The 13334-nt window shown below is 40.5% G+C and overlaps 2 protein-coding genes across 2 annotated transcripts; both read left to right on the top strand.

Moving 5' to 3' along the window:
* The first annotated feature begins 1786 nt into the window (after positions 1 to 1786).
* Positions 1787 to 8600, top strand: LOC136439308 (chondroitin sulfate synthase 3-like). The gene is made up of 4 exons (XM_066434672.1): positions 1787 to 2532; positions 4889 to 5027; positions 7218 to 7330; positions 7734 to 8600. Exons 1-4 carry the CDS (start codon positions 1954 to 1956, stop codon positions 7926 to 7928), a joined length of 1026 nt encoding a protein of 341 aa, XP_066290769.1. The 5' UTR covers positions 1787 to 1953; the 3' UTR covers positions 7929 to 8600.
* Positions 8601 to 10865: 2265 nt separating this feature from the next.
* LOC136438584 (interleukin-17B-like) lies at positions 10866 to 13183 on the top strand. Its single transcript, XM_066433448.1, has 4 exons — positions 10866 to 11146; positions 11550 to 11787; positions 11979 to 12071; positions 12387 to 13183. The coding sequence occupies exons 1-4, from the start codon at positions 11132 to 11134 to the stop codon at positions 12614 to 12616; spliced, it is 576 nt and encodes a 191-aa protein (XP_066289545.1). The 5' UTR covers positions 10866 to 11131; the 3' UTR covers positions 12617 to 13183.
* The last annotated feature ends 151 nt before the right edge of the window (positions 13184 to 13334 follow it).

The following is a 13334-nucleotide window of genomic DNA, read 5'->3' as shown; positions in this document are numbered from 1 at the left end:
AGCGGTGATTTAGGCCTAGATGGATGGCAGCGGTCCAGAAATGTCCTGACTGGGCCATCCTTCTCCTGCCGCCATGTCGGGGTCCAGGGGAAGTGGTGACAGGTGCAACGACGGGACCGTGCTCCGCTGCACCTGGGGCCGATAAACCCGCTCAGACCGGATTAACTCTCGTAAGGACGGGGATTAACCGAGCCGGCAGCAAATCAAAGGGGTACATCCAGGCACGGCTGCCGCATGCATATAAGTACGCTGGTTCTCTCCTAATCTCCATGCAGGTTTACCGGTGGCATGACATTAAAGGCAAACAAATGCCTTTTGCATTTTTTCCTACTGTCATACGTATACCACCGATAAATCTGCTTGGAGATTAGTTCTCTCAGTGCCTGGTTTTTAACCTCAATGTCCTTTGTCATTTGGTAATATGGCGGGATATAGCGGGGCAATCTGGATTGCTTAGTACTTTCCTGCCTTTTGTGATCTACCTTTTGTGATGTAACGTTAATACGCCTAAGTTCGACTAAGTTCGACAGCTAGAAAACGACAAGTAGACAAATATCTAAAAGTTCAACCATGTCAGATAGTGTTGTCACAGAAAATATGAGATTGACTGAATGCAATGTAATTACAGATTCTTGTGAAACACCTTCCTTTAATATATGCCTCTGTTTCAAGGTTCCCTTGAAAGCTAACCTGCACATGTATTCGAAGTAAGTGAAGTGCACTTTTATTTCATATCGACAGGTAGCGCTGAGGCAAGTGGTTCGTGTACATATACTTTATCCTGGTGAGATCAGAAAACGGCGCACACCACAGAAAGCATCAATGGTTACTTACTTTCCTGGTAACGCAAACGTTGTTTTTGCTTGTGCTCTTATTTTATCTAATAATTCTGTCAGCCATAATTCATTTCTTACGAATGTACTCGCCGATTGGCAGAAGTGCGTTAGCTATCAATCACAAATTGTGGTAGCGGGTCAGCGTTTGGCACAAGCATTCCTTTGTATGGTCTTGAAACACCGATTATAAACTGATATATAGAAGAATCAATCAGCCAATCCAGCATAGTTCTGATATCAGATGCGTATGGCCATGGGATAACACGTATGAGAGCAATATTCAAATTAAAGTCAATTGACGTTTGGAAATGTTTGTTTTCTGTTATTAGAAATGCAATAAAATATATTTGTTCACATCTTGGTTTTAGCTAGTTTTCTGGATGACATGTTTACGTCTTTGATATGTCTGCTTGTGTGTTTTAAGTCATGCAATTGGTATGTATGTAATATCACAGTAGTTAACGTTCCGTAACATTTGACACGCATTATGAGAATGAAAGGCAGCTGAATATATATAAGCTACTGTCCGGTCCAGTAATCGTTATCATCCGTAGCAGCATTTGGAAGCTTTCACCTTACATATGGATGACATACCTGGCTATCGTCAACGCTCTAATAGTTAAATATGAGTATCAACAGTCAACTGATTCTTTTGTCACAGCTTGTGATACTTTTGATACTCGCTAGACGTCGCGGTGAGATTGCAATTGGTACCGGTGTTGTCACTCAAAGGCACAACCGCGATCACGGCCCCCAGCTATATCTCATCTACTCCAATCTACCTCATGGCGAAGGTCCCAATAATCTAAAAGCAGCAGCTTGTTTCTCTCCCACATTGTTCCTGTCGATAAGATTGATGTAAACTGTAAAAGTCTGTTTCGCCCCACGGCAAGTCACTGAATAACCGTCGTCTATTTCAGGTACTGAGCCATTAAACTTGACATTTATGTACCTGACGGCGAAAAATACGCGCTAAAAGCATTTTCTAATACCGCTGATCAATAAAAGTCTGCGGTCACAAGGTACAGAGAGGCACTGAACGTATCAAAACGTCGAACATCATTTCTATTGCTTCCGTCGTAGTAAAACCCGCCCGGGCGCGCGGAGTTCCACAGCCATGGCGGAGGCGGCGGGCGGTGGGGTCTGTCCGGGCAGGCGGGTACGGCGCTGGTGCGTCAGCCGTTCCGTCCGCCATTTTGCGACGTTCGGTGTCCTTATTACTCTTTTAGTGGGGCTACAGCTTCGATTTTTTAAGAAGTCTAATCCCCGGGAGTACACGGGCGGAAACCACGACAAGACCCGCGCCGAAGATGGCGAGTTCGTACAGGTTCTCCGAGATGCGGATCTCAAGTGCAAAGTCAGGTACCCGCTACACGTCTCCGTCATGACGTCACGGAGCAGAAGGCCCACGTTCGCGTCAGCGGCGCACAGCACCTGGGCCGGGGAAAACGAGCAGGCGTTTGTGGAATTCTTCCTTCCAAAATCAGCCGAACTGACGACAGACAAGCAGAGCCGACCTGGGCTGCCTGCAGTCGTACTGAGTGATGAGTCCACGCTTGTAGATGTACCGATACTGCGATACTTGTGTAAATGGCGGGAAGACGACTTTGACTGGTTCCTAGTGACGGATGACCAGGCTTACGTTCGACTGGACTCTGTCATAGATTTCCTAAGACAGATGGACAAGACGGAAGCGGTATGTGATAATGTGTTTTTGTTCATGGATAGCACTTCGGATAGAATAGAGTTGATTTGATAGAATCGAAAGAGATGAGAAAACGCTGATAGTAAGTTAATCTTTGCAATACCTAACTCTATTGATTTTAGGATTACATCAAGTTGTCAAGAATCGAAATAACTCATACATGAAGGAAGTTAATGAATGGTGAGGTCAAACTTGTCAATGTGGTACGATATCATTTAATATCACATTAGAAATGTATCCAAGGCGCACTCTGCGTTCGAGCTGTACCCAATATTTTGCATCTCCGCGCTTGTATTTTCATGGCAAAGCTCCTACGACTTTCCCGATGATTTCCCGACAACACCTACAGATGTATGATCTAACAGTGAGCCCTACCTCCCGATCCACACCATGTATTTATGGCCGTATCAGGTATAGGCAACCCCGGGTCAGAAGACTGTCCCCAGTGCACCCGTCGTGCCGATGGCCAGGGGCTCAGTGTGCTTGGTGGGGTCATTCTTACTTTCCGGGCGCCAAAATGGATGAGATTAGACTGTAACACTCCCCTAAAGCCTCCCCCGGAAAAAAAGTTCCGTAAAGATTTACTGGGTTGATGTAGACGTCGTCAGACAAACGTCGGAGAAAATCTGAAAAAAACTTAAGTTACAATGACTAATTAGTACTTCCTATAGAAAAATAGGAAATCTCAAATACACAGCTATCTCGTATTGAAAACGTGTCAATTTGGACAGTACCGGACTATTAAAACATGCATCAGATAACGATTATAAAGGGAACCAATATCAATAGTCCCGCGCCTTTGCCAGTTGGGGCTATATCCACTGGACAGGTTCGGTGAACTTGACGGTTTGAAAAATTACAGTTGACATCCATGAAATCGTGTGCATCGCAAGACAAGAGCCCACTTGATTATAATCCCTCACTTGCACTTGAGGGGGTAGGGGGCAGTCACCCTCTCTCTCTCATGACGGTACTCAGTTGAGTTGTATTCTTTGCAGACGTAAGTGGGGGAGGTCCATGTCATACATCTGACATCCACAACTAAACTTTCCGTGACGGAGAAAAAGATCGCGAACGACGTGAAGCAGAGTGTATGTCAGAGCCTGTCACCTAATACACACCGGACTTTAGCACACTTTGTTGCAAGTCTGTTTGATGTTCAGGACTCATAAACTAACTACATGGCTTTTTGGATACATAATATGGAAGTATCGACGTATAGCGCGGATGAGTATCGATCCATCGCCAGTTCCTGTGGAACTTAATTAATTTGCCCAATAAGCCTAATGAAACACAGGTGATGCATGTACTGCAGCATACTTTACTTTCGATAACTACGTACATTTACAGAATGTTTGGACGACACTTTGTCTCAAAAACTTAGTGAATTGTTGTTAAAAAAATTACAAATGTATACAATATAATACTAACTTTATCCAATAATTCTGTCAGCCATAATTTTAGTATTTGGCACTGATGTTGACGCATTTCCGACAGATGAATTTTAGAAGATACTGATAAGACCTTCCAACTCATATCGTCAAGCTTTTTGATGATAGAGAGCTTATGTTTAACGGTGTAGATCCCGTAAAATATCCAGAGACCCTTGTTGACAAAGACTATGCTGAATATGTTAAGTTACATACACAGAGCAAGCTCGCGATCCTAGACTTGATATACGGTGACTTTTGTCCCGCAGTGTGTGTGATTCATACATCATCGATTTCTGCCGAGTACCCTGGCCCCGAGGTACGGAAACTCTGACCCGGACATCTCTATATCTCCAATATCAGGCAATCTGCCGAATGTCCTGACCCGTAAGGTGTATTTGTGACATCGACGTCTCGATATGATCCTATATCTCCGATTCCAGATAATCTGCCAAATATCTTGTCCCGTAAGGTCATGTTGATTTGATTATTTGGATGACATCCGCGCGTGCATCAATTTGTGTCCATTTCCCCCAAGAAGAAGTTTTTTTTACCATAGTGTAAATCGTGAAAATTAAAGTAGCTACAAAATGAACCGTAATTTGCAAAACGACATTTCAGAAAACAGATACTAATGTCGTAGAATACCAAAATCAAAGAAATAGATGTGAAAGAAAAAAAATGAAGAAACAATTATTTGATAACTATTTTTGAAAAACGTTTTGTTTTTATTCGCATGCTCGCATCAGTTTTAGGGTTCCCAGAGGATTTGTTTTTTTACAAACTGTTATTTTTCTATTTGCACGCTCGCCTCAGTTTTTGGGGTTCCCGAAGGATGTCATCCATAAAATCAAATCAACATGGCCTAAGACACAGAACCCATGACGCTGGCGTCCTTGTGTGTGATCCTGTTTCAGATAGTGGTGAGTCGGCAGGGCGAGGCGTTCGTGACGGACCTGACCTGGGAGCGGTGCGGGGTGGGGGACGCGGAGGACGTGCCTCTGACGTCACTCATGGCGTCCAGCGTCACCGTGTACAGTGGACCTGCAGTCAGAGGTGACGCCAAGTTAACTGAAGTAGGCTTACTGAATTTGGGTTTAGAGGGTGATATATTACCGACTGTGCCGACGAATCACCGTCAAATGAAATCATTATGGAACATATTGCACAATTTCTCAATACGACCCTAAAAAGACTTGGTACGTCAATATTTCAATTACAGCACGGGACCTGAGAAAGATATTTCACTGAGCCTTTTCAAAATAACAATACGACGGGGAAAACTATTTCTATAACTGGTATCGTTCAAGCTTTTAAACGTACTAATAAATTTGCAGTTAAACGTTTCATTGCAACGTTCGCCTCGAGTACTAGTGTGCTTTCTTGTTATTATCTTCGCCGAGGAACTCGGAGTAGATTATGTTTTCGGTTGAGCCGGCTGTTGTGTGGGTCTGTATGTATGTCAAGAGCATAAGTCGGGAAACCTTTGATGGATCTTCATGATATTTGGTAGGTGTGTAGTGGTTGTGCAAAGAAAGGTCAAGCTAGTTCAAAAATCGTTCACCTGGCGTTTTCCAACAATACTGCAGCGGACTTTTAATTTTTCTGTGTTTGTATGTAGGCAAAAAAAGTGACGGAAACGTTGATGGATCTCAATGATTTTTGGTAGTTTGGAAGAGATTGTGGGAACGGAGGTCAAGATTGAAAATGATTTATTTGGCGCTTTCCTACAGAACTGCAGCAGGCTTTGTGTGTGTGAGAGTTGGTATGTCGCCAGCATAACTCGAGGAGCTATTGGCGGTTGTGCATGATATTTCGTGGATAGGTAGTATGATATTATGATATTATGATATTATGATATTATGATATTATGATATTATGATATTATGATATTACGATATTACGATATTACGATATTATGATATTATGATATTATGATATTATGATATTATGATATTATGATATTATGATACTATGATATTATGATACTATGATATCATGATATCATGATATTATGATACTATGATATTTATGAATTTCACCAAAACTGCACAACTGCTAGGTGCGGAAAAGTCACGAATTTCATGAATTTCAATCAAATTACATGAATTTATGAATATCATGAATATCATGAATATCATGAATATCATGAATTTCATGAATTTCATTGATATTATGATATTATGATATTATGATATTATGATATTATGATATTATGATATTATGATATTATGATATTATGATATTATGATATTATGATATTATGATATTATGATATTATGATATTATGATATTATGATATTATGATATTATGATATTATGATATTATGATATTATGATATTATGATATTATGATATTATGATATTATGATATTATGATATTATGATATTATGATATTATGATATTATGATATTATGATATTATGATATTATGATATTATGATATTAAGATATTATGATATTATGATATCATGATATTATGATATTATGATATTATGATATCATGATATTATGATATTATGATATTTATGAATGTCACCAAAACTGCACTACTGCTAGGTGTGGAAGAGTCACACGTACATGTACTATGTACTATGTCTTTCAAAATGTGTATGATATGGAATAAAGATTATTCATATATTTTGACTGTGATATCATCATCACTTTCAACTTACAACACTGCAATATCGAACCTTTGTGGTCCATATAATATCAACATACTCATATTTTTTCATGACCAGTTATAACATATACATTTGTATCAGCACACTCTACACATACATACCACCAAATGATTTTTAACCCCATCTAGACTGGACTCATTCGCCCCATCATAACTTCTAAATGGTATGGTGCATGATCAAATTTGCAGGGGGTGATAAGCACGTAAATATCAATCACTCTCCATAATAAGCCTTGATTATTTGGCGAAGATAATGTGTTCGTGGAACTCAAGTTGGATCATTAAATCTTTTAAGAGTTACGCTTTAAATCAGCTACAAACCCCTTTCTAGTTGCATATATGTCGTTCTTCCATATCTGCAAATCTCCCTTTTTCATTGCGTAGATAAATCATAGACTGTTGAGGTTCGCGTACAAATCGGGGGGTGACGCTTTGTATCAAATATGTCTTCACAGTCGGCATGGTTGATGATCAAAGGTTGTAATCAAGTGTCCACACACCCGCAGTGGGCACAGATTGCATATCTCTTCCTACTTAGTAGTATTTCCATGTTTCCTGTGCAGGTATCTGCTCTGCCGTGGAAGGGTGCCTGTATGATTTGAACAATGGCCCCTTGTACCTGACGGAGTGCCTGTCCCGATACACAGTTACTATCTGTCAGGACCAGAAGGACCAGGTGAGAACAACCAATGACGGTGAAGGAATGGTGATGGCGGAATATTGTAAAAGATATTTTTCCAGACATCTTTCCACAGCTAAAATTGATAACTTATCAAAACACATAAAGTATGGTATGTTACGCATGATCAGGGTTAAATTCATTGTGGAACTTTTACAATAGGCTAGGGAAGAAAAAAAGTAATGGAAAAGGAAATAATGAAGAGAAAGAACGTCCGTTCCCTAGCCTGCCTTTTGTTTTCTCCCGTTTCGCCTCGTTCTTCCAATCTCACTCCCCGGGATACATGTGCCTTGTTCAACGGTATACTGAAATCCAGCCGTGTAACTGAAACTGAATGCCGTCCGGTTAGCCATGAGATATGTACTTGCAAATTTGACAAAAATTCCCCTCTCTCATCCAGTACTCCCACCTGTTCTTCGAGGACACACCTCCAACATCCGGTCCAACTAACGTCACATCCGGTCCGACTTTGCCATCACGATACGTCAATATTCTGAAGAACCGTGACGTCACCAAGGCGCTCACGCTCTCCCCGATGCGATCTCCAGAAGACATCTACAGGCTCCATCAACACTTTCAACGTGTGGATTTCTAACACTGGGGCTTTGCTTTTAAATTCTAACACTCTCAATCTAACTAGACCACAGTCTACGTACCGTTATGTTGAAACTACGTCGTCATATGTGAAAAGTGACACAATATCTGATATGCCAAGTATAATTATTCTCACATATAACGTTACACATGTAATAAGTAATTAGTTTGAAGCGGCACAGACGATATTTGTAAACTGTACCCTGTGGATACTTGAATATTGCCCAGTGGGCCGTGTACTACATAGCTGACGTCATACATCTCTGCCTGAACCTATCCTCAGTCTTGAAATCATCCCCGAATTTTCTCAGTTCCTCATGAAACGGACTAGTTTGAACACACCTGACGCCAACTGACGTCATCAATAACGGAAATCCTTACAAATTAATAAATATTACGCATGGAATGATAGGAAGCATCATTTGAGCATTCGGAAGAAGTACTTGTGCGTTCCGCAAAAATATGACAACATGAAAGTGACATTTGCCGACAGACTTATACTGAATGACGACTTTTTATCTGCTGTCTTTCTGACAACGTGCTTTTCCTAGAAAAGGTGTGAGGGTAAGTATACAGCTTAAAATGAGTAAGAAGAGCTTAGAAAAGAGAACTGAAAGTTCTCCAACTTGAATTGGTTCTCACGCACTGAGGTACCTCTTTGTGTCTCAGAGCCCCAAATCATCAGGCAAATGACGTACTTGATCAATGACGTTCCTGTCTCCACACAAAAAATGAATGCAATGAGCGTTAACCCCTGTACTGCAATCATTGACAAATGACATTCAAGTTTCACTTTTGTACTTTTAAATGTGTCTTGTCGATTTTCAATTCTGTCTAGTGATCGTTTCTCACACCCTGCTATAATTTTGATGGGTCGCTGCCTACTGTTGAGGTGATGTCAGATTATCCCCAGGAATCTTTGTGTAGTCTTGGTATATTTTACCATGCTAACTTGCATCAAGAGATTAACTATTAATTCTAAGATACTGTCTGGTTTACTACACATGGATTGTACATTATATTTGATGGTCTTCTTTGTACTTTGGTACATGTGTATATGGCAAAGTTTTTGAGGACAGATTATGCACTTAGATAGGAATTCTAGATCTACTGCTGAACTTTAGACCATTTCTCAGAACACTACAAAACCTGGTGAAATAGATCAGTAGTGTTGCAGAAGGTGGGACTTTGGAAGAGGAACTGCCGGTATGTGATGCAAATCGAGATCTCAATGCTATAATCCCCGCTAGTCGTACCTGACATCGAGGGATTCAAACTAATACATCTAAACTAGACGATTAGTCTTCAGTTTGAAGTACATGTACTATGCTGAAAACGAGCCTTAAACGTGTTGTCGTTAAAATGAGCTCCTAAAATAGGTTGACGCCTTATTTAAACCTCCCTGCAGTTGAATCAACAGTCGTCTTTCTCCAAGAGATATGACTCAGCCTTCTTGTAAGAAACAGAAATTCCAGGAAAGAAGTGTGTGTTAGCTGAAAAGGAAGAGACTTGATTTCCTACCTGCCCCACACCCTCCCTTGCTTGAGGTACACAGTCTATTTTGGGTGTCTGGTATATATACGGCTGTCAGTACACGGTCCGTGAGCATGCATAGGAACCGGCTTACCGCATGCCATGCACACCTGGTAGTCTATCAGCCATATCCGATGTCAAGATCTTAACGTGGGCGTTAAGGTTCAATCGAACCCGGGAATGTAGCCTACATGTTCACCCTGGCTTTGGAATATTCATAAGCAAACTAGAAGGAAGAAGTTGTAAAAAGACGTGAGTAAGATCTTCGGCAATTTGAAGATCCAAAGTCAAAATGAAAGAAAGGAAAAATGTTTTTGAAGATAAGTAAGGATTACGGTGTAACTGACCCGGGTACCTTATTTATCACTCCCTGTAAATGTTTATATGGGAAATATTCATCGTTTGCCATTATTCAGATTAATATGAATTAAGATGACTTGAAGAAATACATGAATCCGTTGATTGAAGTACTCTTTTAAGCGTTTTGTATTTCTGCTGCAATAAACAGGTGAAATGTAAGAAGTCTATCTAGTTCTAAGGCATTTCTTTGTAGACAAAACTTTTACACACATCAAATATAGGTACTTAGTTCCTCCTTCCTGTCTGAAATATTCATGATATGTTCCGTTATATATAAGTTTATGCACACGTCACACGACCTACCTCACAGGTAAATATTTGCAGCTTTCGTTAACCTGTTTCCCCAACCCACCTTCACAGTCACGTGATTAAACCATAACTGACTACGTCAGCCTTGTTTGCATTATAGTAGATTATTGACGAACAACTCATGTCTACTATCATTGGTAAATACGGATATAATATATTTCGGGAAGTAAACATAGATAACTTGACAGTTCCCATAAAGTTATACTATATGCACGTTTACAAAGCAAGCTTGCACACATGTCGCTTTCTTTAACCATTTTGTTTATCTACATGTATTTGTCAATCCTATTTTGTGACACGAAAAGTTATTGCATGTTCTGCAAAGTGTACCGCACATTTCTTAGCCTGCATGTCACACTGGTCTGTCTCAGTAAGGAGGAAGTTTGTTAGTCGTTCACGGGTCCTTGAGACGTATCCGATTTGTTTCCTTTAGGGAAGGGAGTCTAGTTCCCGTCAATGTCTTTTAACGTATTAAAGTATTACAGTTAAGAGGCTCTTACATGTGAAAACCCCGCCAAAACTTTTACTTTAAGTACCCCTGAAGACAACGACAGATTATTCTCAATGACTTGAATAACGAGAGGTTCTGTTAGCTTAATTTACAGCGCTTTAGAACTATTGGACAATAACGTGAATGTTCCTGAAATACAGGTGTTGCTAAAGCCCCATTTCCCCTGAAGTCTCGCGGTACTCTCCCTGCCACGTGAGTTTGTCCTGATCACCTTGTCACACGCCATACCTCGTGGGGCTTTTTTTAAATCCTCTGATGTCATACACGTGATGTTTTTCAAGTGAAATTAAATTGCTAAAACTTTCCCTTCCAAAAATGATTGTAAATTAGGAAACATTCTTTTCAACCAATGTAACTTAACTGCCCTCGTGACGCGTAAACTTCCGTTAGAAAAATAAGATAAAAAGCTGAACTCATGGAGAATCAGCAACAGTTTTCCACCTGCCGCAAGAGTGTGAAAGAATTGAGAAGCCAACAGGACAGAGATAAGCATGAGGATGAGACTGGTGAGTTCACGTCACAATTCTACACTTTAATTTTTCAACTGTAATTTTTCTGTGCTAACCCAAACTACTTCGCACAATAGGACTAACGGACAAGAAATTAGGACTGAGTAATTATTTCAGGAATAGCTTTTTTCCTTAAGTTAGATACCCTGTGTTTGTAACAAGAGCCACGTAATAGTCTTAATCGTAAACATCGGAGTGAAAAGGAAAATGAATTAGGAATCAATGTTATAGTTAATATTTGTAACACCATTTCTCCGCTAGCACCTGTACCGTTACTTGGAAAAGAGTGAACTATAGTTAAAGTGAAATTACGACAGTTTGTAGGCAATTGATTTTAAAGATTCTTTTGTTCTTCTCCTAAAGTTAATTACATGTAGTTGTTATATTCTTCTCTCCACAGGCCGTTGTTTTCGTGATGGTTCTGGTGATCGTCCTAGTCGCAGGACAAGAGGCGCATGCTAAAAAGCGCGGGAAGGGCAGGAAGACGCGCCCGTGTAGGAAGGAGAAGAACAAGCAGTGGTGCAACAAGGACAAAGTGGAGGAAATGATCAAGGATCACCCCGCTGTGGATGAGGAAATTATCAAGAAAGCACAGCCTGGGAACACGGTACAACAAAGCTGTCCAGCAGGGAAAATAGGTAACGTTGATATTTTCACTTGTTGTGTTCTGGTAATAAGTGTTTGCTTGGGGGTGGGTAGGAAGACTTGTAATGATCATGAACAAGGTGAGGTTTTTATGGCTATCTCCTAGCAGCAGTTCCACCCGTTTTCCGCTCGTTTCTGATTCAGTACATACATAGCTAACCTCATTTATCACCCGCTGTTGCAGATCTCAAAGACGAAGACAAGAGAACCGTCAACGAGAGGTCATTGACTCCCTGGGTTTACGTCACCAACCATTCCGCAAACCGGATTCCAGACAGTACGTATTTCAGGAATTATGTTTGTCACTTGGGGCTTGCGTAGAGATGATCTTATCTTTTATGAGGTTTTTCTACATCTTGTACAGCTTATTGAGTTTGTAGCCCCCCGCGGCATTTTGCTACCATGGCAAACTTGGGAAGATAATAAATACATGCCTAAACTCGGAACTTGATATGAAAGGTGAGAGAATTTAGTATCTGTAAACACATTCAGCTTTGTTCTAGCAGTTCATCGATATCAGTGTCTAGAAATAGAAACATGTGACGTTAATGTTATATATGAACCCGCTGATGTTTCCCCTTGACGTCCTTAGCGTTTGTGGAGGCCCGGTGTCTCTGTGAAGGATGTCTTATCTACGGACCGGACGGCGTCTCGGTGGAAAACACCAAGGACTTTGAGAACGTCCCGATAAAGACCGGTCTGCCCATCCTGGAGAGGTACGACTGCAAGAGGAGGAAGTGTCGGGAGAGGCAGAGTATCCTACAGGTCACGGTGGGCTGCATGTGTGCCACAAGGAAGCGAGCAACCGTCCCGTCCAGCTAAAATGTCTGCCAATGTCCACACTTGCTGTGCTTCATTTGTAACAAAGTTATTGTTATAAAGTATTGAAGAATGACGTATAGATACCTGTAAGTTCGATTCACAGCAAATTCAGTTTGTTGACGCCTTTCTTTTGTTTGTCTATGACAATAGATTGTTCCAAATGACTCGTACAATGGTACGCTAATTTACCACAGTACCTCCCTATGGGAATATTGTTGATATTTGTAAAATATCATTAGAAAATTGGAGTTATTCAGGAAAAAATGATAGTGAGTTATCAAAAGTGAGGTATAAAGATATTACCCATTTCAGGGTAAATTTAGTGCACTAACGTCAAAATATACTTGTTTGATATACTATGCGGAAACGTAACGTACGTCACATAACGTTACAACAATAGTACCATAACATTTTCTGTTAGCAATATTTTGGTTCGTAGCTTGTGTATTTGCCATGTGAGTATTGCAAGGAATGTGTCAATCCGAACAGTGACAAAGAATGATTTATTTTTTCATTATGTTCGTACCAATCGCAGACTAGATTTTTTTCAGTTAGCTTGACTGTAAATTCTGGACAAAGCAAATTATTGATTCAAATAAAAGTCTTGGTCTTTCAAACATAATGTGTTTGTCATGCGGGCTGTCATTTTCCTTACAACGAAAACGTCTGCAAGATGCTGTGGGGTTCTCCGCGCATATTCCACGTCTATCAATTACCA

Source organism: Branchiostoma lanceolatum, chromosome 7 (assembly GCF_035083965.1).
Source record: "Branchiostoma lanceolatum isolate klBraLanc5 chromosome 7, klBraLanc5.hap2, whole genome shotgun sequence".
NCBI classification, from domain to species: domain Eukaryota; kingdom Metazoa; phylum Chordata; class Leptocardii; order Amphioxiformes; family Branchiostomatidae; genus Branchiostoma; species Branchiostoma lanceolatum.
The sequence above is the reverse complement of the archived record's forward strand: the minus strand, read 5'-3'. Positions and strand labels throughout refer to the sequence as shown.

Excerpts from the sequence above, each read along its gene's own strand:
- LOC136438584 (XM_066433448.1), top strand. Across the intron at positions 11,788-11,978 it reads CTGTCCAGCAGGGAAAATAG|ATCTCAAAGACGAAGACAAG; the intron begins GTAACGTTGATA and ends CCGCTGTTGCAG. Across the intron at positions 12,072-12,386 it reads CGCAAACCGGATTCCAGACA|CGTTTGTGGAGGCCCGGTGT; the intron begins GTACGTATTTCA and ends TGACGTCCTTAG.
- LOC136439308 (XM_066434672.1), top strand. The coding sequence starts at position 1,954 with ATGGCGGAGGCGGCGGGCGGTGGGGTCTGTCCGGGCAGGCGGGTACGG. Across the intron at positions 5,028-7,217 it reads CAGTGGACCTGCAGTCAGAG|GTATCTGCTCTGCCGTGGAA; the intron begins GTGACGCCAAGT and ends TTTCCTGTGCAG. Across the intron at positions 7,331-7,733 it reads GTCAGGACCAGAAGGACCAG|TACTCCCACCTGTTCTTCGA; the intron begins GTGAGAACAACC and ends TCTCTCATCCAG.